The 26,336-nt window shown below is 37.0% G+C and overlaps 2 protein-coding genes and 1 long non-coding RNA gene across 3 annotated transcripts; 2 read left to right on the forward strand and 1 right to left on the reverse strand.

The window, feature by feature from the left end:
• Window positions 1–334: 334 nt before the first annotated feature.
• Window positions 335–2,504, forward strand: LOC110884249. The gene is made up of 4 exons (XR_002561026.2): window positions 335–740; window positions 837–1,126; window positions 1,653–1,735; window positions 2,189–2,504. It is a non-coding gene; the product is annotated as an uncharacterized LOC110884249 (long non-coding RNA).
• Window positions 2,505–5,854: 3,350 nt separating this feature from the next.
• LOC110884250 (bifunctional protein FolD 2) lies at window positions 5,855–14,766 on the forward strand. Its single transcript, XM_022131936.2, has 6 exons — window positions 5,855–6,019; window positions 8,626–8,778; window positions 11,465–11,648; window positions 12,093–12,250; window positions 13,381–13,593; window positions 14,284–14,766. Exons 2-6 carry the CDS (start codon window positions 8,665–8,667, stop codon window positions 14,512–14,514), a joined length of 900 nt encoding a protein of 299 aa, XP_021987628.1. The 5' UTR covers window positions 5,855–6,019; window positions 8,626–8,664; the 3' UTR covers window positions 14,515–14,766.
• A 999-nt stretch (window positions 14,767–15,765) lies between these two features.
• LOC110884251 lies at window positions 15,766–17,612 on the reverse strand. The gene is made up of 4 exons (XM_022131937.2): window positions 17,373–17,612; window positions 16,627–16,718; window positions 16,378–16,499; window positions 15,766–16,033 (listed from the first exon to the last, which is right to left on the reverse strand). The coding sequence occupies exons 1-4, from the start codon at window positions 17,551–17,553 to the stop codon at window positions 15,931–15,933; spliced, it is 498 nt and encodes a 165-aa protein (XP_021987629.1). The 5' UTR covers window positions 17,554–17,612; the 3' UTR covers window positions 15,766–15,930.
• Between the last annotated feature and the right edge of the window lie 8,724 nt (window positions 17,613–26,336).

Raw genomic sequence — 26,336 nt, forward strand, 5'->3', positions numbered from 1 at the left:
CAATAGCCACTTCTACTGTTTGTACAAACAAGGTTTGATCATAGTTTTTGAGCCCACTGTCACATGGGGTGTTGAACCTAACATATAGTAATATTACCTTTTTAATATTACATATTCTACAAATAAAGGTGGTATAGAGAGCTTTTGTATAAAAACCCTTTGCTGCTAATTCAATCTTTAACTGATTAAAAGACGTTCTTTGAATATAATGTTTGTATGGGCTTAAATAGAAATATAGAATACTAAGTTTACCTCAACTATGATTCACCTTTTCCAATAAAGAAGTGTATAAAAGAAAGTAACAAATTGTACACAATCTAAAAGAAGAAGATGCACTTACTGACTTATTTATGCCCACATATACTGCATTAACGCAATGATCACCGATGACACTTCATTTGCGAATGTTGTGTTTTGGTATAGGGTGCAAAGTGTGCGAGCTGGGTTGCAAAGTGTGCGAGCTGGGGGAAAGTTGGGTAATGGGTCAAAACTGGTCGGGTCAGGTTTGGTTGACCCATAACTTTTATATATAACATGTAGTTTCTACTTTAATTACAAAATCGTGTTATTTCATGATATTTGCTTTTATCCAGGTTTTTGTTTTGATAATTATCCGAACATGACAATGATGCATATCTTGAAGCCTATGAAGGTCTTTGCCGGAACTATCCTTACATTGTTGAATAAGAAGAGGGAGTAAGGCACCTAATGAAAATCCTTGCAGCCACTAGAAAGTATTGGTATGAACTTTGTTATTAATTGAGTCTCATATTACAAATTCAAGATCACTGGTTGCCTCTGGATCCCATGGTGTAAGGATCCGTTAAATTTTGCAGACCCGCCTTATTATTTTCGGATATATGTGCCTTTGTCATAAAGAGACGACCAACAGACAACGACAACAACGATGCAGTGATAAACAAGACAATTGATGCCGTATTTTTTATAGCGCTGTGGTGCTTGAATCGGGTTGTGATTGGTAACGATTTGCAATGGTCGTGCCTACGCAACTTATATCGGAGGTTAGTATGGTGAAATTTGCAGTTTTTAAATTTGAAGTCGCATCTTTTTCATTTACGCAACTAATGGAGTTGATCAACGTCTGCTATCTAATCTTCTCATACAGGTATGTTTGATTCTTTTGCGTATTTTTAACTGAAATTAGTGTCCATTTTGAATCTGTAATCCACTTAAAAAGTTGCCTCTTACGACCTCGGTCCTGACCGTTTTACGAAATTTAATTGTATAAACTCTACTAATCTGAAAGTCAGCTTGCCACTATTTTTGCTTTTGTAATTTTAATTTTGAACCTTTCATATTTGCTATTAGTTTAACAGATGTGATAAAATTTGTTATATTTTTCAGTTAGCAATTCTAACGCAGAAAACTACATGAACCTGATTCTTGCAACACTATACATTAGTCCATCACTCCATCTTATGCTTATCTAGCAGGAACAACGTTGTTAACACTATAGTATTGACTAATAAAAAAGTTAAAATAATCCTATAAAATATCAACAAAATTAAAAGCCATATGGAATTATTCAATCGTGAGTGTTTTTTGCATGTTTATTGTTCAAGGTAGATGATGAGTAGACATATCTTTAAGTATTCTGGATCCCTTTACATGTTTATATTTAAAACTAACAGTGATGAGATAACCGGAGCGACGTGTTGAAGCTGGTTAGTTTCGTGTTGGTCATATTCATTTAAGTGTGGTCATTTCCTGCCAGGTATGAATTTTTTCACATTTGATTTTAGTTATTTATGACCACTTTTAAAACTTATCATAGAAACATCAAGAACAAAAACCACTTTCTTGTGCTAAATTTCTTTTTATAGTTTTTTTGCCATTCAAATCTATAAGAAATGGATTTTCAAAGCAAACAAAGTTTGATCAATAGGTCATCAGTCAATCAATTTTTCTAATACACCCAGTAAAAAAATCAATAAAAAAATTTTTGTTGTTAAAAATCCTTTTTTATTTAATAACCTTGAGAGATAAAGGTCATGTTTTGGGATGGCATTAATGAAGCAAGCTTATTTTCATCAGGTTTGCTCGCAACATGTTATGTTCAGCAATCATGTTCTACCTATTGTGTTTTAATATGTGACTTGTGCATTACCTCGAAGTAGCAATTGCGATTATTAGCATGAGAAAATTTGACTTTTAGTTGAATATGCAGTAAAGTATGTAGAGAAGAAGAGTTCGATGAAGACGTAGAAGGGAGGAACGAGAGTCGAGATAAGGAAGAGAATGTTGTGGTAGTAGAGTGGTCGGTTGGTGACGATGACGGTGAGTGGTAGCGGAGGAATTGAACCAGACGAGTTTGGGCGATGGTGAGTGGCAACCGATAACGATGGCAGTTTTGGAGTCTTGAATTGAAACGTTGAGCAGCGATTTAGGGATCGGTGTCGGCTACGTGCTCTGTTGTTTCTGCAGTTAGATTGTTTTGTTCTTTTTCCTAATCTTTAATGGTAGATTGGACCATGCTTAGTGAATGAAGATGACACAATACTTGGTAAGAGGTTTTGGAGTAATGCTATATTCTAAGTATTACAATTATATGCATTTCATGTATTTTCATTACATTAAGTGTTTCCGACTTCAAATGAACGGGCAAACACGCAAGAGACTTCAGACCATCTTTTGGCTGAATGCGAATTTGCGAAGGAAGTTTAGAGGCGAGTTTGCAGTTGGATAGAAGTTCCAGCCCCTGTCTCTTTTTATTCTGCAAAAAACGTGTTGCAACATGCTTGCGGGGTTGACGGGTTGAAAAGATTAAAGTAGGTTATAAAAAGCGATCTTTATGAAGGCGATGTGTCGGATATGGCTCTGTCGGATTGAGAGGATATTATAGTTCATACATGGACTTCAATGCCGGTAGATATTATATGTTTGTGTTAAGCCACCCGCGAAACTCGCGGGATCTTAAACTAGTTTGATATAAAGCATATACCAAACATGTCCATTTAAACAATTAATTAATGAAGTATATACATAATTGGAGGCTTTTAGCATAAATATACCTGAATTTTCATGAACCTATCAATCGTGTCAGCTTGTCTTGGCAATTCCCGTTTAAGTTCATCTTTACGAATAATAAGCAATATGAAGCATGATCATCGACAAATTCTTATATTCGTAAAACAAATGATTAAAATAGGAGTGTGTACCTAAACTTGCGGATCGAGTGATGATCGGCTATTACTCTGGCTCTACACCCTCACACTATACTTCCCAAGGCAGCTTACCTGTTTCCTGAACAAAAAAAAATAGCATTGCATCACAAATTCTAATCAGAAAGAAAACTATAGATGCACGCATATGGGTTGTTGAAACAAAACACACTGAAGCAAAATAATGCACCCAAAAAGGTTGCCGGCGAGAGACGCTATAAAACATTTATTAAAATGTTTAATTAATAAACAAATTACAGAGCCACAATGAACATGAAAAATATAAACATTCACCTTAAAAGCATTAGGGATAGTGGATTTCATGCGATCTAGGATAAATTCACATGGCTACTACCCCCAAATTGTAATTCCTCCAAACAACAAATCAGCATTGCTCTGCAAACTATAAAAAAAAAACTCAGACTTTTCTTTCTTTATCGCCACATAATTAGAAAAAAAAATCATACCTATTGAAATTCATCTCCACTCAAGCATGAGCCCAAAAAAACACTCAAATATAAGAACATTAACCTAAAGATAACTGAAATTAGAAAGCTTGTTCGTACCTGTTGGAGCCCTAATCTCTGACGAAACCGTCGCTTGGGTTGTGGAGCCCTAATCTCGCCGACTTCGATTTGGGGAAGATCGAGGGTGAGGCAACGTTGGTTTGAGCCAGCGCGTGTGGAGTAGCGGTGTGGCTGCCGGCAGAGCGCTGGTGATTAGTGGTATTAAGTGGAGGAGTGGTGTCGATGGCCTAAATATGGATGCAGTATGAGCGATGGATGACACGTGTTGGTACTGTTTCTAACATCCTACGCAAAATGTATATATAGAATAATTTCATGGCGTCGGTAGCCTGTGACGCCGGGAACAGAGGCGATGGTGAGTCTGGTTGGACGGTGGTGACAGCGGCGGCAACGGTGACAATCGGTTTGTATTCGTGGAGCCACAGTGGGTGGGTGTTGTGGCTTGCGGAGACAATTGAACGATTGTATAAGAACCGTTTAATAGCTTGAACATCTAATTTTCATCATAAATCCTCAATAACTATCAAAGTCGGTTTAGAATTTGGACAGTTTGTGTTCTAGAAGATTACATTAATAATATTCATGAAAAAAAATCAATTAATGATGTGCCAAAATCACTAAAATACCCCTAAAGTGTCTTAAATTTTTTAACAATTGGCAACTTTACCCTCTCTAAAATGGCTTGACTCTTTTGTACATGTTGCTTGAAGATGTGTACGTATAGCAAAATTACTAAAAGGGTAGAAAACCCAGTTCTCTTAATAAAGGTATATAGATAGATATAGTATTATTTTAATCAATATTATTTTAAGTATTGCATTTAAAACTTCATAAATGTTGATTTTAAAATAGAACAATAATTTACGGTATAAACACATGCGCAATGAATGTGGAGGTCAATATTACCATTCTATCAAATGCCAATTAAAAGACTATGTAACTGAAAACTCTTAAATTATGCAAGGATTCATGTATGTATTTTTGTGTAAATTCATATACGTTTTTTTTTAATATTTACTTAACAAAAACTCATGATATTAGTTATGTTTATAATTCTAATTTCTCCTTTAATTCCATTAATTTAGAGTTAATGGAAGGAGATGAAGAGTTGCTTTTAAAATTCATTTATATCTATTCTTTAATTCCATTAATTCAGTTACGTTTATCTTTAATTTTATTTTAAGCCTAATTTGTTAGAATTATAATATTAATTTTATTAACTAAATTTCTACGTATTTATTTTAATCAATATTATTTTAAGTATTGCATTTAAAACTTCATAAATGTTGGTTTTAAAATAGAATATGCAACTAAATTTTAGATTATATATAGATATTCTATGTGTATATAAAGAGAGATAAAAAGAAAGAATTTGTGAATATTAATTCCGAACATATATATCTAATTTCAACAACTCAAAATCCTATTTACACACCCTCTACTAATTGTAGGCTGTAAATGAACCGAACGTTCAGCGAACAGTTTGTGAACCGTTCGGCGGGAAGTTCGTTTATGTTCGTTTGTTTAATAAACGAACGAACATGAACAAGAAATTTCGTTCGATTAGTTAAATGAACGAACATGAACAGAGGTCTCGTTCGTTCGATTGTGTTCGTGAACGTTCGGTAAGATGTTCGTGAACATTCGTTCATTTGCGTATGTTTATGTTCGTTTGTTTGTGTTTTAACTAAATATTTTTATACTTTAATATATTTTATCTATACTTTTTATATTATTACACTTTTATTTATTTTATTACCCTAACAATTTAACTAGGAAACCCTCCTTCACCTTGTTATGCACCATTTCACTTTCCTTTCTCATTATTTACAACGGCAAATACAATCGACCTCCGTTCCACAATAAGGGATTCAAGTTCCAGTGCTACTCTCTGGGCCATCTACCTTTATCATTTGTCGCGTTCTCCAAATTTATTTGTGTTCTTTTGTGTTCGTGAACCGTTCGCGAACACGCTCATTTCCTTAATGAACGAACATGAACTAAAATCTCGTTCGGTAAGTGTTAATGAACCGTTCATGAACACATTTTTTTCCTTAACGAACGAACACGAACAAGGCCTTGTTCGTGTTCGTTCGGTTCGTTTACAGCCATTGTATGAAACAAAACCGAAACAACCCGATCCAGTTAACCCGAATGTTCTGAACCCACCCGGCCCGTCGGCGGCGCCTGTGATACACGACAAAAGAAGATTTTGTGCTTCATCACCCACCTCTCAATATCTTATTATTGTTACTAGATTTGTGCTTTACCTGTAGTGAAAAAGCCCTAGATTTGTGCTCTTGTTACTCAGTAAGCTTCTTCCGCTCACCTTCATTTTCATTCCTAAATTCATGTCTCAATTTACAAGTTTCAGTTTTCATGCTTATTAATTTAATCTAATTCGGATTTTGCTTTTACAATTTGCAATAAAGATGTGATTCTTCAATTTCAGTATTACATCCAAGAATCATACTCATTTTCAAAATCAAATTATTCAGATCCTAAAAGATTCAGAAAATTATAAATATCATCATCATCAAATATGTCAAACTGCTTATTCCTGATCTGGGTGGTATGGATCAAAATTATTAATTTGATCCAATTGTTCGTTGGTATTTCTATGATTAGTTGCCCATTTGTGGTTAAGCAAGCCTGTTATTAGTTTTTTTAGGGTGTGCATGGTTCGATTTGGATCTGTTTTCGCCTAAAACCAAACCAAAAACTGCAAATTCGGTTTTTGGGATTTTGAAAACCGTTTGGTTTCAGTTTTTTTGGCTTTTGGTTTTGGGTTTTCATGATGGGTTTGGTTCGGTTTTGTTTTTTTTTTTCGGTTTGCCATTTCGGTATAAATTTTTGGGTTGAAAAAAATACCCCAAAATAATGAATTTGGGCCTAAAGTTTTTGGTTTACACCTGGGTTTTAAAAAGCGCGCCTAGGTGCGAGGAGCACTAAGGCGCAGCCTCTGGGGCTTTTTCGCCCAGCGCCTTGTGTAATTACAAGAAGCACCCAAAAAGCGCAAATTTTAGGGTTTTTTGGGGGCTTTTTGGCCTGAGGCGCGCCCCTTATGTATCTGAGGCGTTTTACTGCAGAAAAATGTTGTACCTTGGGTTTTTTTACTTGTACATGTAAGTAAAATGGTATAAAAGCCTTATTTATAGCTATATTTTGGTTAAAGGAAGCTAAAAATCTATGGGATATGTATGGGATATATAAAAAAATTATATAAACATCTTGCGCCTCGGGTACGAAAAGCTCACCGCTTTTGCGCTTTGCGCTTCGCGCCTCAATTTTAGACCTCGTTGCTTTTGTGCGCCTCTCGGTTTTTAAAACCAAGGTTTACACCATTTTTAATTTTTATAAATTACTTAACATTCAAAATAAAAACTATAATCCATAAATTCAATAACAAACATTATAAAGTATAATGATTTTTCGGTTTTCAAAAAATACAAAACTGAAAGCGAACCGTAAAATTTGGTTTCCAGAAACTACAAAACCAAACCATTGGTTTTTGTTTGGGTTCGGTTATTTCGGTTTGGTATTTTCAGTTTCGATTACAGATCGGTTTTTATCGGTTTCATGCACACCCATAAGATTTTCAATATAAGATGTATCTTAAGGGTGTGTTCAATAACTTTTGAGAGTTAGGATGAAGAAACCTGTTTAAATAAGCAATGCCAAACTGCTTATGCTTATTGTTTGTAGGGTGATGAAATAAGTTGTTTTCAATAAGAAGTTTGGGTTCAAAATTACAAGTTTGTCCTTATGGTGAAATAAGTTTGTTATCTGCTTCTTCTGCATATAAGCATAAGTTGTTTAAATCATCATCATTATACTCAGTAAATCCCACCAATAGCACAGCTAAGACTGGAAGGTATGGGGGCCGGCTGATGCCCGGCTAGGCCCGGCGCCGGACCCCCACACCGCCCCCCTGGGGCTCGGCCCATCACACCCGGCGACTCACAGCCGGGTCCGCCGATCCTCTCTCCTCCTTCCTTCTCTCACATATACCTATACATATATACATATATAGAGTAGGGATCCTACGGAAAGTGTGTTTTTCCTAAAAAGTGTAAAAAGTCATAAAACACAATAATTTCAGGCATAAAACACACCTAAAACTCACAAATAATAGAATGAATATTACTAAAACACCATATTCAAACTCTAATAGTCCATAAAAACTTCAAACACACAATCGTAGAACTATGAATATAAAACACACAATGCTAAACAACATAAAACACAATAATATTTGTCATTCCACAATCAGAGCCTTAACATCTAAAACACAACACAAAACCCACATACATGATGTTTTAGTAATCTTCATCATATTATTTGTGGGTTTTTGGTGTGTTTTATGGTTGATATTATGGTGTTTTATGACTTTTTACACTTTTTAGGAAATTTGGACTTTCTGGCCAACTCCTATCCTACATATATATACACAAAGGGGTTCATCCCCCACCCCCCTAGGTCCATCCTCTCCAAGCCACTCCTACGTGGCGCCTACGTGGCGGCTCATCCCCTCCAAGCCCATCCTCTCCATACCCTTTAGTCTAAGGTAGACAGCCTTACCTCTACCCCGTAGGAATAGAGAGGCTGCTTCCAATCATCATCATCATACTCACTTTTGCCCCCCGAGCGCCCACACATATATACATTATATGTGCATACCGCAAGCAGGGCGTACATAAGTTGTTTAAATAAGCAATCCAAAACACACTCGAAGATAGATCAAGCATCAAGTTCATATAACTTTTCATTTCTCCTGTTGATCATGTCTTGCACTGAATATTTCTAGATGCTAATTGCTACTACTGAATGTAATGTAATCAGGTTTTCTTGATTTCTCGGTTTGCAATTTTGAGCCTATATTTAACAAATATATATATATATTTTGTTTGTCACAGGGTTGGTTGAATCTTTGATATATTGGTTATTATACCCACATGGCATTGCCTGTAGATCATAAAGCAAACATCATCGACGGAAAATTAATCGCACAAACAATTCGTTCGGAAATCGCCGCTGAAGTCAGTGTCTTGGTTGAGAAATATGGCAAGGTATTTTAGCATACTCCTCGAGTTTACAAAACATCTTTATCTGTTGCACACGCTTTCAGAATAGCATAATCGGGGCAAATCAAGTAAAGAGCCCATTTTTGAAAACTACATTATGTTATTTTGATTATTATATGTGCTACGTTTCATGACCGTATTGCCCCAAAGTAAATGGAGCCCTTTTACTTAGAATTTGAACTTATTTTTCTCAAATCCAGGTGTATGGGTGTGCCTTTCAAAATGATTATTTCTACTTCTAGAATCATAAACAAATAATTAGATAATCATATGATTCAGGAGGTTTTATCACTAGGGGTGCAAACGAGCCGAGCGGCTCGCGAGCTACTCGAGGTCGGCTCGAGAAAAGCTCGAAACGAGCCGAGCTTTAGCCTAAAATAAAGCTTGTTTATTTATTGAGGCCGAGCCTGGCATGTGAAGCTCGTCAGGCTCATCGAGCCTTAACGTAATATTAGTTGTTTACAAGCCGAGCCGGGCTGAGCTTATTTAAACTTGTCTTATCGAGCTTATTTAATAACATTTACCCGTTATTTAAAGTTGTCTAGTAAACGAGCCGAGCCCGAACCTAAAAATAAGCTTGTTTAGTTAACAAGCTTGAGCCTGAGCCCAAGCTTCACTTATCGAGCTCATGTGCCTAAACGAGTCTATTATTTATATTATTTTTATTCAATATATTAGTTGATAGATAATAAACGAGCCGAGCTCGAGCTTGAGAAACTACCAACGAACCGAGCTCGAGCTCATATAAGTTAATCGAGCTCGAGGTCGGGCTCGGACCCTACTTCTATGCATGAACGATACACTTTGAGTAGACCTGGCAAACGGGTCGGGTCGGGTTGGGTCGGGTCGAGTCATGGGTCAAAACGGGTTCGGGTCGAAACGGGTTCGGGTCAAAACGGGTCAATTAAAAATAGGGTTGTTTTGGTTCGGGTCGAAACGGGTTCGGGTCAAAACGGGTTCGGGTCGGAACGGGTTCGGGTCAGAACGGGTTCGGGTCAGAACGGGTTTCGGGTCGGGTCGGGTCGGCTTGGTTAAAAAATGTTTTTTTTTAAATAAACACTCGAATTCTACAATAACCAATCGATGAACAAAGTATAATTAAAACAAACCTGGTCCATTTCCTAGTAAGAACATCATACACATGAACCGAATTCGTCACACCATCTAACCCTAAAATTCAAACATTTCAACTAATTAAACCAATTCTGATAAAAATAAGGAATGAAGGATGGACAAATAATAGTTTACGGATTCCGGGGACTGCGGAGGAGGGTCCGCCGCCAACAGCTGTGGCGCCACCGAATAAGATGAGGCGGGGGCCGTGCGTTTTGGTGGGTGCGATGGCGGTGAGAGTGTGGGCGCAGCGGGGACCCGGAGCGTCATCTTCAGTGTCCCAAAAAGTCTGTAATGGGTGATAGGTTGGAGCTGGTTGCATCCACTGCTTTGAACCCATCAAAGCCAAAACCCGATGAGATTTGTTGTAAGCAAGCAAGCGTTTTACCGGTCGGACTACTTAGAAAGAAATATTTCTTTCTGGATCCATGAGCACTACCGTGAACGGAGGTGGTGCTGTTAACTGAATCGTGATGAATTGAAGACAGAAAACAGGTGTAGTGATGGAATTAGGTGGAATCGCAGGGTGGTGGGCTACAAGAAAGAAAAGGGGAAGATCAGATTTAGAAAAGGGGAATCGCAGGGTGGTGGACGGGTTTCGGGTACGGGTCGAAACGGTTCGCGTCGAAACGGTATTGGGCGAAACGGTACGAGTCGAAACGGTTCCCGTCGAAACGGTATTGGCCGAAACGGTTCGATCGGTTCGCATCGAAACGGTATTGACCGAAACGGTACGAGTCGAAACAGTTCCCGTCGAAACGGTATTGGCCGAAACGGTTCGATTCGAAACGGTACGGGTCGAAACAGTACTGGTCGAAACGGTACTGGTCGAAATAGTACGGGTCGAAACGGTTCGATTCGAAACGGTACTGGTCGAAACGGTACGGGTCGAAACGGTTCCCGTCGAAACGGTACGGGTCGAAACGGTTCCCGTCGAAACGGTTCGATTCGAAACGGTACTAGTCGAAACGGTACGGGTCGAAATGGTTCGTGTCGAAACGGTACTGATTGAAACGGTACGGGTCGAAACGGTTTGCGTCGAAACGGTACGAAACTCGTCCCGACCCGAAACTCGTCTCGTGCGGAAACTCGTGCCGGCCCAAAATCCGTTGCGATCCGAAACCCGTCCGTGCAGAAACCCGTGTCGGCCCGCAACCCGACCCGAACCGACCCCGTTTCTTTAAGACACTAACCCACATCGACCCATTTCTTTAATGTTGTCGACCCGCTTTGACCCGAAAATAACATGATGGAATTTCAAGTGACCCATTATGACCCAATTAGTTAAAATATCTTACCCAAATCAACCCATATAATTTTAAAAGCAACCCAAATTGACCCATTTGAAAGGCTTTGGGTCAAGATTGCCCCCTCTAACTTTGAGCGAACGATAACCTGATTTTACCCATTCATAGCACCTTGAACAAGAAGTTGGAAAGACTGATTGAAAGTGTGATTCTTTAGTGGTCAACATTTGACTAAATGTCAAACGCGCCTTAACATAATTCTGTGTTGACAAAAGTGAAATCATAACTCCATATTTTCTGTATTTTTTCAGGCACCTGGACTTGCTGTAGTAATTGTTGGACATAGAAAAGATTCTCAAAGTTACGTTAATATGAAGAGGAAAGCGTGTGCTGAGCTTGGAATTAGGTCAATTGACATTGACCTTCCGGAACAAGTACCCGAAGCCGAATTGATAGCAAAAGTTCATGAATTAAATGATGATCCCAATGTACATGGTCAGTGAATTGTTATTACTATTTCCCACCGGGGGGGGGGGGCGTCAAAAATGTATATACCGAAAAATTTCTATACAGAAGCTACATATGGAACACTACTGAGCGAAAAGTTCGGGGAGTCCCCCCCCCCCCCCCCTTCTAACCTGCGCCACTGTGAGCAAGCGTTATGCTCTAAAATAATTCGTAGTAACAGCTTTGCTATCTTAATCCAGTGAAACAAATTGTTATAAGTAACGAATTATATTTTATTTACTATGGGTTTGGTAACTGTAGTAAACTACTTATAACTGTTGTAAGGGTAATTGTAGTATTATAAACATTTAGCAGTGTGTGTGTGTGTGTGTGTGTATTCTCTACTTTAGGCATATGGTTAATTGAGAACGCACATCCACACGCCCTTTATTAATTAAATTTTAAAATAATTTCGATTGACATATAATGCAGGCATATTGGTTCAACTTCCCTTGCCAAAACACATAAACGAAGAAAAAGTTTTAACCGAAATCAGCTTGGAAAAGGATGTTGATGGCTTTCATCCTCTCAACATCGGCAAACTTGCTATGAAAGGCAGAGACCCGCTCTTTCTTCCTTGCACCCCAAAGGCAATATATATTCTCTTTTAATTTTCTTAAGCTTACCATTTAATATTTTTCATTTTGTTGTTTATATCTTTATTAGAGGTGACAAAATGGGTTGGGCAACGGGTAATATTGGTGTGGCACGTAACGGGCTGGGTTGTCCTCATTCACTTTGATTTTTTTAAGAGTAAAAGGCCAACTTTCTTCCAAAGGTTTGTTTTTTCGCATCTGGATCCAAAAGGTTTGAAATCTTGCCATTTTCATCCAGCTCGTTAACTCCATTCATTTTTCTCCGTTAAGTCAGGGGCCTTTTCGTCTTTTTTGTTAACTTAAAGGGCGATTCAGTCTTTTGAACACCTGTACATTATGCTAAATGCTTGTACATAAAGTGAAAAAGACCGAATTGCCTTTAAGTTAACAAAAAAGGCGGAAATACCCCTGACTTAATGGAGAAAAATGGATGGAGTTAACAAGCCGGATGAAAATGGCAAGATTTCAAACCTTTTGGATCCAGATGTGGAATAACAAACCTTTGGATGAAAGTCGCAAAACTGGCCAAATGATACATATCCAACTGACCTAACGGGCCAAATTAATCCATTTCCTACTGATGATCCTAGACCCATGACCCAGTCAAATGACCCAATTAATTGCAGACTTGCAGTCAAATGACTCAATTAATTACATTTACAATTCTAACCCAGTCCTATGTAGTGGGTCGAAATTTCCCCCCTTAAATTGCTTTAAGGTGTAAGAAGAAACCAAAGTATGATTTTTAGGCCCGTGTAGAAGTTATAGTATTAAAATAATATAAGCTAATATTATGAGTTAATTACTGTTTTCGTCCCTGTGGTTTGTCAAAAATCACTATTTCAGTCCATTAGTTTAAAAATTGCGATTTCAGTCCCCGTGGTTTCACTTTCGTAACCATTTCAGTCCATGTGGTTTCACTTTCGTAACCATTTCAATCCATTTATTCTGTTAGTACAGGGACTTAAATGGTTACAAGGTGGACTGAAATGGTTACGAAAGTGAAACCACAGGGACTGAAATCGCAATTTTTAAACTAATGGACTGAAATAGTGATTTTTGACAAACCACAGGGACGAAAACAGTAATTAACTCTAATATTATTTTATATTTACTTCCAACAGGGATGTATTGAGCTTCTGAAACGCAGTGGAGTTACCATAAAGGGAAAACGGGCCGTGGTTGTTGGCAGAAGTAACATTGTAGGGTTACCAGTTTCATTGCTGCTACTGAAAGAAGACGCTACAGTTACTGTAGTTCACTCACGTACACCAGACCCGCAAAGTATTATCTGTGAGGCTGACATTGTTATTGCTGCCGCAGGACAAGCTATGATGGTAGGCATGGTCTATTTATAAATTTTTAGGTGAAGCTTAATGCCACCTTTTAATAGAGGTATCGATTTTGACCCATTTACGCGTAAATGGGTCGATGGCTAAGCTAAAGGATTCAACTAAAAGGGAAACATGTAAAACGGGTCGAAAGTCATCCGAAGAAATGCATAAAACTTCCTAAACCACTTTATTAAAATAAAGGGTTGTATATATATACTAGTAAAATGCCATTTTCGTCCCCGAGGTTTGGCCAGTTTTGCGACTTTCGTCCAAAGGTTTGTTTTTCCGTATATGGATCCAAAAGGTTCGAAATCTTGCCATTTTCATCCGGCTCGTTAACTCCATCCATTTTCTCCGTTAAGTCAGGAGTATTTCCATCTTTTTTGTTAATTTAAGGGGCAATTCGGTCTTTTTCACTTTATGTAAAAAGACTGAATACCCTTGAAAAAGACTAAAAGCTATATGATGGTAGGCATGGTTTGTGTATAAATTTTTAGGTGAAGCTTATTGGCTTTTGATAGAGATCGATTTTGAGCCATTTCGATTTGGGTTGTGCCCCATTTCTAACGGGTCCTATGGGCTAAGCTAAAAGATTTAACTAAAACGGAAATGACTTATTTCAACCAAAACCAAACCATTTTGACCCATAATATATATATTTTTTTTATTTTTGTATTTCGGTGATATTTGCAGATAAAAGGTAGTTGGATTAAACCTGGTGCTGCAGTTATAGATGTGGGAACAAATGCAGTTGATGATGCTAGTAGAAAATCAGGATACAGGCTGGTGGGTGACGTGGATTTTCATGAAGCATGTAAAGTGGCTGGATGGATTACACCCGTCCCGGGCGGTGTGGGACCCATGACAGTAGCGATGCTCCTTAAAAACACGTTGGATGGCGCTAAACGTGTGATTGGTCAGTAAATTATTAATCTTAATTTTCTATTACCAGAATTATGAATGCCTACAGATGTTGTACCCTTTTTGAGGTCTTTAATTTTGACTTTTTGTCTCTAATAAGAATATTGTTTTTTTTTTTTTTCAATAATGGGCTGTATCGATCTTTTACATTTTGGTGCCTTTTTTTTTTTTCGAAACCAATACTATGTAGAGAAATGCGAGTACTATGTTAGCTCTTATGCTATTTTATTACATAAAATGACTAAAATTCATATATATTCCAATATATTTAAGGTTTATAAAAAAACGGTATTGAAAGCCCCTTATGGGGTTATTAGAACTTTGGAAGGTATTCGAAGGGGGTTTCTCTTAATTTGACCTGTAAGATTCGGTGGGTCGCTTGGGAGAGGGTTCTTCAATCTAAAAAGGTCGGTAGGAACCTGGCGAGGGGCGAGGGTTTACGGATTCCGCACGGTCTCGTGGCGGTCGAGGAGTCAACCTTGGACATAGCCCCGAGCGTGGTGGGTTTACCCGTGAGGTTCTTTGCCGTTAAAAAAAAGGTCGGTGGGACAAGGGAGCTCAAGTTGGCCCATATGGCTAAGTGGTAGTGGCGGTGTAGGATGATTTGGTGGATGGTCTGTGTTTGGGTGAAAGTTCCTGCCCCGGGAGTGTTCTCTTCGGTTGCTCAAATTCTGTCTCGTTGTCAAAGTTCGGTTATAGCGGAGAAAAAGAAACGAGTCGTGTATGCCATTTTTCTTATGACTTTATGCAGGTTATGGATTAGACGTAACGAGGAGGTGTTCAACATGAAGCATTCTTCAGCCGCTACAGTTTTCGAAGAAAACAAACAAGGCTCCTTTTGGTGGTCAAACTGCTAAATTCTAATTAAAAATGTTGTGTTTTTACACAGGGCTTGCCTGATTGGAACCAAATTGTGAAGGAACTAAACTACCACCATTGCTAAGCAAACCAGAAAGATAACACAATCAATTATTCATATGTTATACTAGATTCTCATAAAGATTACACTTTTCACTAACTTCACATTTTATTCTAACACACCAACCAAATTATTCGGTTCTTAGAACACGTGCGAGCTTGTGCATCAAGCAAGTTGTTACATATTCTCTACTTTAGTATCTTAACGCCAAGATTGCGTTTTGGTTTGGTATGTGGTTTTCTTGAGTTGCTTTAGCATCTTGTTCTTGTAAAAGGTTTAGTCTTCCTTTTACTTGTGTCACAACTATAGCGAATCTTAGTTCAAACAAGTTGGGGTACCCAAAAATTAAGAATATTTCAATTCCTTCAGTCATTGTGGAAATACAAAGATGCTTATGAGCCATTTATTTGTTTAAAACAAAACACACAAATTACAATATGAAGTTACATAGACGAAGGAAGTTCAACAAGTGTCGAGTTTTCATAGCAAACGATCAACCACTAATGATGTGCGCCTTCGTGTTTGCCTTTTGGCTTCTTTACGATCATCACGGTGCAGTGAGCATGGTGGCTAACGTAATCGCTTACACTTCCCAAAACCGCCCTACAAATAGCATTTCGACAACAATGTTAATCGAAAGATTTAGAGTGATTGTTGCATAAAATACTAATGTACTTCTTTTGTATGTTCCAATACACATGATGCTTGTTCATTTGGAAATTAGTAATATGTTGAAAACTACGAAAACCGCATGATGTACTTGTACATAGTTTCTATAATATAATCTAAATAGTGGTAGAGAAAATATGGTACAGTTACGTAACGGTCTTATGTATCACATTTAAAGCACTATATACAATTGCAACATGTGGTTTTGTCAGTTTTTATATTACATAACCAATTATAACTATGAAAAACCACTTAAACACTTGTATGTATGTTATTACCTCTTAATTGCTCCATGACCATGGCTACCAACAGCCAATATGGTAGCATGGTGCCTCTCAACAGCATCACATAAAACATTTCTAGCATCACCTTCCACAATCTCTATTGTTGCATCAGTCACCTGAATATACACACAGATCACAATATTTCTAAGTCTGATAACCAAATGAATCCAAAACCTACTAAAATCAATCTAAGTTCCCCCAATTTCATCATAAATACGGATTACATAAGCCGATATTACAAACCGATTTTGAAACACAAAGCTCCTTCGCCTTTTCCACAACCCGATTAGCAATCTTCTTCAGATCCGCATCCACATGTGACATAATATCCACACCTGTAATTTCACAAAATATGCAACTGATTTCATAGGGCCGGCGAAGAAGATCATAGCCGATAGGGGTGTAAACAAACCAAACCGCTCCCGAGTACCAGAGATTGGCTTGTGATAAAACAAATCGAGCCGAGCTTAAACGAGTTTAAGCTCACGCCCGAGCTTTTATCAAGGTCAGTGGCGGAGCTTGACCAAAAGTTTCGGGGGCGGGAAAGACAGGGACCCAATTTATATATTGTATAAATACTTAGGCAAAATAATTGAAGGGGGGGACCCCAGTTCCCACTAAGCTGCGCCACTGATCAAGGTTCATTTAACAAAAGAGCTCGAGTCCGAGCTTCACATGTCGAGCTGACTCGCTAGCTAGCTATTAGTTATATTTATTTAATATATATATATATATATATATATATATATATTCTATATATAAAATTATGATAAAACAATTAAAGAATATTTATTATAGTGTACATAAAATTATAATTACGTGTATAAATAATTTAAAAACTATATGATTCAAAAACAATTAAATAGCCACGACCAAGCTCGAGCTTTATAAACAGACCTTTAAATGAGTCAGGCACGAGCTCAAGCCTCTTACGTTAAAAAATGAGCTCGTGCTTCGCTCATTTACTCTAAAAGGATAAGTTTGATTACCTGGAACGGTGAAGCCCATGGAAGAAACCGGAATAGGTTTGGAGTGAACAATAATGAGGTTAAAGGGAGGATTTGGTGCAGAGGGAACTAAGAAGTGATCCAGTGTCCATTCCAGAGCGTAAAAACTGTGCTCGCTCTCGTCGACTCCCACGATCATAACCGGTTTGGTCGATGCCGCCATTGTTGTAGTTCTGTGTGTACTGTGTGGTGTGGTGTGGTGTACAGTTAAAGTTGTTGCATTGCATTTCAGAAAGCCAGTTTATATAGATGAACAAGTGGGACGTAGGGAACCGATTCGGCCGGTAATTAAGTTTGATACATGCAAAAAGATAATAAATTAGTTTTCGAATATTAAAAGATATTTATTTTTCAATAAAAAAAGTCACCATTTTCTTTCAAAAAAAAGTGATTAGAGCATGGGTGTGGTTTCAATTTCCTCACTTCAAGAAAACCAGGCTTTTAAATCTAGGGCCTTGACAAAAACAGAGGCCACCAAGGCACCAAATTTTTAAAATTTTTTATATATTATATGTGTATTACTCTATTAGACCCAAATAAATAAAAGAGTTAATTACATAGTTAGTCCCTGTGATTTGCAGAAAATAACATAATTAGGTACTAATAGTTTAAAATCACCTTATAGGGTATTAACTTTTCATTTTGTAACGTTTGGAGGTATTAACTTCTAGGGTATTAACATAGTTAGTCCATGTGGTTTGCACAAAATAAAATACTTAGGTACTAATAGAATGTGATTTTAAACCTACAAATAACGTTAATACCTTCAAACGTTACAAAATGAAAAGTTAATACCCTAGAATGTGATTTTAAACTATTAGTATATAAGTATGTTACTTTGTGCAAACCACATGTACTAACTATGTAATTAAAGGCATGTTTGGCTAAGCTTTTTGAAACAGTTTATTGACTTATTGGCTTTTTGGAAAAGTGAGGATGGAATGACTTATTGACTTGTTAGCTTTTTCTCCTCACATACTCCCTCATTGCCAAACATCATTTAGATCTTATGACTTTTCAAAAAGCCAATAAGTCAATAAGTTGTTTCAAAAAGCTTAGCCAAACATGCCCTAACTCTAAATAAAACAAAAAATATATTTATTGCAAGGCCTTAAAGAATCAATTTTAAAATTAAAGAGGCTCAATTCCAACTCCAAGTAATATGCAATTTGTATTTAAATTAGGCCATCATAGTCATACTCACTAACTGTAACGTCGCACATGCCTGTTCCGCTCAATGGTGTCACCAATTGGGCAAAAATTAGAGGTGAATTATGGGAAATTAGTGGTGTCGCAAGGATAATCCAAGTTGGTTAATGGCTATTTTTATAGTAATCTCTATATATTGCGATTTATTTAATCAATGTTTTCTCCCAAATCCCCAATTGATACTTTGAATTTTGATATGGTGCTTGTGAATGAGACTTAGAAGGAAGAAAGCAAAACGGATGTTTTCTTTATACCAATTCAGAGGGCCCCACCTTTGTAGTTTGCTTATGGCTTCCGAAAACGTAGGAACGGTCCTGACGAAACAGACGTGAAAGTGTCACGTCATTTTCATACCGTTTTCATGTATGAGAGGTGTGATTCCATTTTCCACAACTGTTTTTTAGTAATCTCATAAGATTTTAATTTTTTTTAATAAAATAGAATGTATCAAACTAGTTATAGATCGTTGTATTGTATGTGATGTCCTAATCTACAACTAAAAACAAGTGTATATTCATTATTAGGTTAAAAAGGCTAGTATTTTTTTACCATTAATTACATGGGTTCTCTCAATTATAATAAGAACGTATTAAATCCATAAAAAAAACCAGGGTCATTTACCCGCAACAATTATTTCTTATTTGAACCTCATCCTATATGGATATATGTATAGTAATTTTTATGTCGGTACAAACTACAAACACACAATTCTCTGTTCACAATATCAAATCGTTATGTACAAATATTTTAAGCACACATATAAACAAGTCTTTTGAGCGTGAGCTTATTAACGTTACAATATGTCCCCTCAAGAGTTACAACATAGTCCACTCAACTTTAAGTAAACTTACCAGTTAAACCCTATTCTTTTACCTCTATATCATCCAGTCAAATTTTACATGTGGCTCACTCATAACTTTTTTTTTCTTATAAATATGACGTTTTATAAAAATTCTTAATATACTGTTGCGGCATGCTTACTTTTATCTACGTTTTGTATAAATTTTATTCAAAACGAGTTGTGCGTGATAATGTACAAGTCCTCGAAGCATAGACGTGCAAGTTGTCAAAGTTCCTCGAAGGTTCCGTTTCTTTTACAATTTTTTTCCTCTTACAACCTTTAAAATATGATGTTCTATAAAATTCAGGATTTGTTGCTGCGACATTTATATTTACCAATGTTTTGACATGAATTTTTTTGTGGTATGAATACTAATGTACAAGTCGTCAAAATTGAGTCTTACAAATATATTTTTTTGAACGGCAATTTTTTTTTTAATTCTTGTCGTCTGCGGGACTTGAACCCAAGACCTCTCCCTCTCAAACCCAAATGTTTAAAGGCTTAGGATTTACCTTTGCCAATTGACCATCACCCCATTGGTGAGTCTTAAAAATTTTAACACCACGTCGTAATGCGTAGGTTTCACCCACTAATTTCTATTATAACATGAGGAACTTGAGTTTTTTTCATCTTCATAAAGAAGATGAAGATATCGAAGAAATAGGATAAGGAAAGTGACTAAAAGATGCTTGTTGGAGGCTAAAAGTAGGATTGCAATTGGGGATATAAAGAAGAGAAGAGGGTTGATGATGGTTTTGGTTCCTTTTTATCGTCTTGGTAAAGACACTAGTCGTTTGAGTTAGTGTCCCACTAACCCAACTTGTCTCAAATCCCTTATCTTTTCGGCTCCATTTTTGGGCTCTTTTTCTTTAGGTCACCAATCACACTTAATAACTAATAAGATCCAAAACATAAATCCAAGCCCAACCTATCAAGAAACGTCGTACTTTTTTGTTTTTGTTTCAATAGCTTGATTGTTAAGGAACAAAGGTTCTTCTAGTGATCTATTGTGTCTATAGGTTATATGTCATAATTCAAAATATGTTGCTAGTGCAACTTGTGTTCATGAAATAAATGGTTTCAAGGTTCAAGGAAAGTGTCTATACATACACACCCCCTATAATGTGTTCATGAAATAAAGGGTTTCAAGGTCCAAGGCAAGTGTCTATATATACACACCCCCTATAATATGGATTATAGGGGTTAGTGTATCATGAGGCATGTGGGTCTGTGCCTGTAAATGAACTGAACGAAGGCATGTTCGTGTTTGTTCATTTAACTTTAACCGAACACGAACACGAACAGGAACCTATAACTGAATACATTTTTTTGTTCGTGTTTGTTCATTAAGAAATCGGGCATGTTCGTGTTCGTTTATGTTCGTTCGTTTAAAGCCTAAACGAACGGTTCACGAACATAAACGAACACAAACGAACATAAACATGAAAAATTTAACCAAACATATTTGAAAAAAAACATAAACAAAAATAACTGAACACAAATGAACGTAATTGAACAGATATAAACAAATACAATTTAACATTAGGGAACACAAACAAACAAGTTTAATATATTACAGTTCATCCGAAAACACATCTAAATTAAGGTTCATAGATACTAAAATTAAGTAGTCTTTTTATAAATGATCAGTTACGATCTAAGAAAATTTTAAAATTTTATTTTTTATTACTAAAAAGCTCAATTACTAATTAGTTATATTTATATAAGTAGTTAGAAAACCTAATATTTATATAAATATAACTATTTATGTATTTACTAAATTTAAACGAACATAAGCGAACGTAAATAAACGAACGTTCACAAACATAAACGAACGTTCACGAACATAAATGAACGAACACAAGGTGTGTTCATGTTTGTTCATTTAATTAAACGAACAAAATATTTTGTTCGTGTTCGTTCGTTTATTAAATAAACAAACATAAACGAACTTCCCGCCGAACAAGTTCACGAACAGTTCATGACGTTCGGTTCGTTTACAGGCCTAGGTCTGGTCCTTAGCGAATCACCTGAAGCCTATGCCTTGAAAGAATTGAATTTGAGCTCAACTCAAATACACAAGCCCCTATCATCCGTATTATATACATTAAACAAAGCAGCCGAACATGTATATATACACTGCCCAATGAATACAATATACATGCCATACAATCATACATATACATAGCATAAGACAAAAAAGAAAAGAGAAAAGGGCCCAGATCGTGAAACATGTATTTGATACCATATACAACACATATTGCACTTTGGATCGATATTAATACATTCATAAGACCCCATTATAGTACCCAAAAAGACATATGCAATACCTATGGTATATCTACGGACTTATGTTGAACGATCATACGGAGAAGAATTGGAAGACGAAGCTTCAGAACGAAGATTTGTGAAGATATAATTGCAATCGGTTAGAAAACAAAGTTTAACTTAGTTTTTCGTTTATTGAACATGGTGTATTTAATTTTAATGGACTTTGTTGATTCGTTTTTATTCACCATGAGTGGCTAGATTTTCTTAAACTACCTAGGCTCATGGTGAAAACTAGTTAGACTCGTACTGTTTTCGGGTTTGGATATTATCTGGTTTTTATTTAATATTTTGGTAAACGATTTATTTATTATTCGGTTTTATCACGTATGTGTGCTTTGTTTGGCTATGGTTAAATAATCGTTTCGCATGATTCTTTTATTGGTTGATTTGTATTAGTTGATTAAAGTTTGTGTGCTATTCGCTTACTTTGTGTTCGTGAACTTGCTTGTGGTTTATTGTCTTAGAAAACCCTAGGAACGAGTATTATCTTAGCTTAAACAAGTTTTCTGTTACCTTAAGATCGAGAGGAGATAGGGTATTGGTTTGTCTAGTTCTTTAGTATACAGGTTTTGGTAAGACTGGGAAGAGATCCATACTAGTAGGCCGTAGCCTTTAGATCCTAGCAATTAAAGTTAAAACTGTGATAGATAGATATGTTCATGGGTACCTTAGCATATTAGTATGTGAGACCGAGAGGTGAACCGAAAGCATAAAACCATTATATCTTAACACCTAGTTTGGGATTGTCGGGTAGCATTAGTGAGACAGGGATGAGATCTAGTGTGTCTTAGCAAACCCTTATTAGACATATTCTTAGATAAATTGTTAAAACCCAATATCCAATTACGAGAGTGTGCGAGTTTACTAGTAGGATCCTACACCTTGGTAGTTGCCTTTCCTCATCTGATTTCAACCCAGTTTAGTTCGTCTTAATATTCATGCTAGGTTATTAATTAAAATTAGTAGTCAATAATTAATTAATTCTGTTTTGAACACAACAGAACCTGACGTCGTTGCTGGAATCTACGGCCGCCAGAAAACATAACACTCCCACACGGCACACTCACAAGACCACTTGTATTAACAAAACACCCTTATGTCTATACCCAACTACCAACAGATAAATATGTGCACTAACACATCACAATACCTCGTATTCAACCCCTATCAACATGACAAGTATATCCTACATATTAGTTAAGTATAAACTATTACAAGTCTACAACACATATTAGACGAATTTAAAACAAAGTCACACCACACAATACACCACTATGTAATCACATAACAACACATGGGACTCAATAACAACCAAGCCCTATACCAACACTAGATCATCAAAACACATGCAATTTCATTAAACTAACGTCTCAATCTCAATTGAAATCTCGTCCAAACAGGATTAAAGCCAATATAATAAAAATCTAAAATCACCAAGTCACACAAAAACATCAAACTCGTCATCAAGGTACACTTGGTGCATCTCCCTGATGGTCCCTTTCCCAGATCATACTCTGGTTCTTCCTCATCGTCACCACTCTCCTCAGGCAGAACTCACCTGATAGGCTCAACAAGTAGACCACTCGGCTGTGCTAAGTCACACCCTTAGGTCAAGTCCGCACTGCTCCCACAGTTCTCATCTCCTAGTTCACTTATTTGCTAATAGCTCCATGTGATACACCACTTGAGTAGGGGATTCCACAATTGTTCCCTCCCCCAAGTGTTACTAGATAACCTCTTTCGCGTCCTGCTGGAACTTTTCCAGAATAGCATCAATAAGCTTATCTTGTTTCTTATCAACTGGTTCCGTAACAAGAACTCTAGCACCACTTATACCTCTTCCCTTTCTATGGCTACCTACACATTTGACCCAATGTCAAGATAGAACATCCGCATAATCATTTTGTGTCATCATTTAGAACATGGAAAGTAACAATAGAATGCCAACAACATTGATCAAGTGTGATCAGCTGTGTAAGTTATTGCATTTGTTCTAAACGGTTCCCAACATGGGCACACTAGTATTCTACCTTGCACACATAACAATCACCACATTCAAGTAAAGAATTTAATTACACACATGTAACTCGTAAAGCATACCTCTTGGCTCACGGTTACTCATGGTGGCATTTGTTATTTTGGTCCCACTCAGAATTTAAGTTTAGGAAGTTAGGGATGCCCATATCTCTTAAACTACAACTCTGATAACAGCTTGTAAAGTCCCAAACCTGTCACCTTACAATTGGACATCATCAAACGAATAGTTCAAAAGACTATATGTGTTCTCAAATTAACGCAACAGAAAACTCAATTAAAACAACTTAAATGTATACAACAGACAAGACAAAAACATCTGAACATAACAATAAGTCTAATCACGAATGCCATTAACCACGATCCACAAGTACCTTGACATGTGCATATGTGTGTTTGAGTCCGTGTATGTCCTTTTACAATAAAGGGCGAGCGAGTTGTTATTAGACGAGTCTCGTGGATATTCCACGATTGTGTGATGTAAATGGGCTTATAGGCTACTATGTGTCTAGATAACTGTGTGTGTGATAAGGAGCATCCTTGCGATCTTAAAAATGTAGGTGATTGTTTCGTCGAAATGACATGAGCCTAAGCAGTATGTCGAGACGATAATGCGTCTAGAGATGTGGACAGTAACGACGATATGTAATAGTTGATCCTAATGTTATGTTATTTGGTGAGTAGTGACAACGTACGTAACAACTAACTCATACATATGGTATGATATGTTTTGGGTAGTGACAACGACACCTAACTATTGACTCCCACACTATGGCATTGTATCCAGAGATGTAGAGAACAGTTGTATTGAGGAGACCATGTGTCTAAAGAGGTAGGTCGTTGTGACAACTCGAATTTCCAAGATTCGATTTCATATGTATTACACGATCATGTATTGACTAGTTATTTATTTGCACATTTGGCTGCCATGAAATTGTATACGTTTGATTGTTTGATTGTGCATAGTTGTTTGCTATATGGTGAAACTTGTAAAATGTGTAAACTAGTTAGTGTGAAACACATTACATCACAAACAACCTTCGAAGGATGTCCAACCTCCGAAGGATGTTCACGAAACATGGCCCTAGGATCGAAGGATCACGAAACATATCCTTCGATCCGAAAGATCATCTTTCGGATCAAAGGGGTCTCGAAACATATCCTTCGGCCCAGTCATTTTAATGGGCTTGGCCCATTCCGATGATACGGTTATATTAGTGAATGCATGAAATCAGTAGGGATTTTTCTAAAAACCCTAGAACACCTCTACTTGTGACGGCAACCACAAACCTACGGAGACTTCTTGCTGATCATTTCCCTTGTTTTCATTTCCGGTTAGTGTTTAATAAATATGATTTCATGATTTATCGATCGTCTTACAATATGTTGTTGATATGATAACCGGTTATGTATGTTAAGTGGATATGGATGTTAATCGGACTTGTATGCTAATCGATTCTGTCGTGATGATGGTTAGTGATAAGGTGTTTGGGGATCGGTTGTTTTATCATGCAATTCGGATATATATTATTGTTATTGGAACCGGGACATAATATGATTGAATATTGTTATTGTTATTGTTCATGTGGGTAAATTAGGGTTCATAAAGTTTATTATAAAAATCCCTGTTTGATCGATTTTTAGGTGACAGAATACTTGAAATTGTGTTAGTTGATAAACACGGATAAAATTGGAAACTTTGAATAAGCGTAACTGATTATGAAAACGTAACTGCTTATGTCGAAAGATACTTGTCTACTCGAAACATAGTTATTGTCGAAAGATGCTTGTAGTCGAAACATAGTTGTGACCGAAAGATATCTGTTGACCGAAAGATACATGTTGACCGAAAGATATGTGTGTGATCGAAAGATGACAATAGGTTCGAAACATAACCTTCGGTCCGAAAGATAACTGAGATAACTAATGTGTCGAAAGATAAGGGTGGATCGAAAGATGCTTGGTTATGAATGTACTTTGAAAGATGGAATTATATGTTTGATTTATTTGGCATGCCATGCTTGATGAACGTTAACATTTGTATACGTGAAGTAATACGTGTTGTGCCGTTATGCAAACTGACTGTTATGTGAACATTAAATTGCATGCGTATCAGTGCGAACATGAACTGATTTGTTATACGTGCATACAATAGGACGTGACTAATTACTTGTGAGTGCATAATCTAGCATACCGAGCAAACCAAGGTGAGTTCACACTCTTACCAAGGCATGGGGTTCCCGGGGTGTTGGGAATGGGATTGAAAGGTTGATTAGATACATTATTGACACTATGCCTAGACTACCACTTTACTATCCTCGGTTGTGAAGGATACCTATAGTTACGAGTAGTCTAGTGGTTATACAACGTGGAACACCACCACACAGTAACGTGGAACACCACCACACAGTAACGTGGAACACCACCACACAGTAACGTGGAACACCACCACACAGTAACGTGGAACACCACCACACAGTAACGTGGAACACCACCACACAGTAACGTGGAACACCACCACACAGTAACGT

Source organism: Helianthus annuus, chromosome 10 (genome assembly GCF_002127325.2).
Source record: "Helianthus annuus cultivar XRQ/B chromosome 10, HanXRQr2.0-SUNRISE, whole genome shotgun sequence".
In the NCBI taxonomy this organism is placed as follows: domain Eukaryota; kingdom Viridiplantae; phylum Streptophyta; class Magnoliopsida; order Asterales; family Asteraceae; genus Helianthus; species Helianthus annuus.

Excerpts from the sequence above, each read along its gene's own strand:
- LOC110884250 (XM_022131936.2), top strand. The coding sequence starts at position 8,665 with ATGGCATTGCCTGTAGATCATAAAGCAAACATCATCGACGGAAAATTA. Across the intron at positions 8,779-11,464 it reads TGGTTGAGAAATATGGCAAG|GCACCTGGACTTGCTGTAGT; the intron begins GTATTTTAGCAT and ends GTATTTTTTCAG. Across the intron at positions 11,649-12,092 it reads TGATGATCCCAATGTACATG|GCATATTGGTTCAACTTCCC; the intron begins GTCAGTGAATTG and ends CATATAATGCAG.
- LOC110884251 (XM_022131937.2), bottom strand. The coding sequence starts at position 17,553 with ATGGCGGCATCGACCAAACCGGTTATGATCGTGGGAGTCGACGAGAGC. Across the intron at positions 16,500-16,626 it reads AGCTTTGTGTTTCAAAATCG|GTGACTGATGCAACAATAGA; the intron begins GTTTGTAATATC and ends GTGTATATTCAG. Across the intron at positions 16,034-16,377 it reads GGTCATGGAGCAATTAAGAG|GGCGGTTTTGGGAAGTGTAA; the intron begins GTAATAACATAC and ends TGCTATTTGTAG.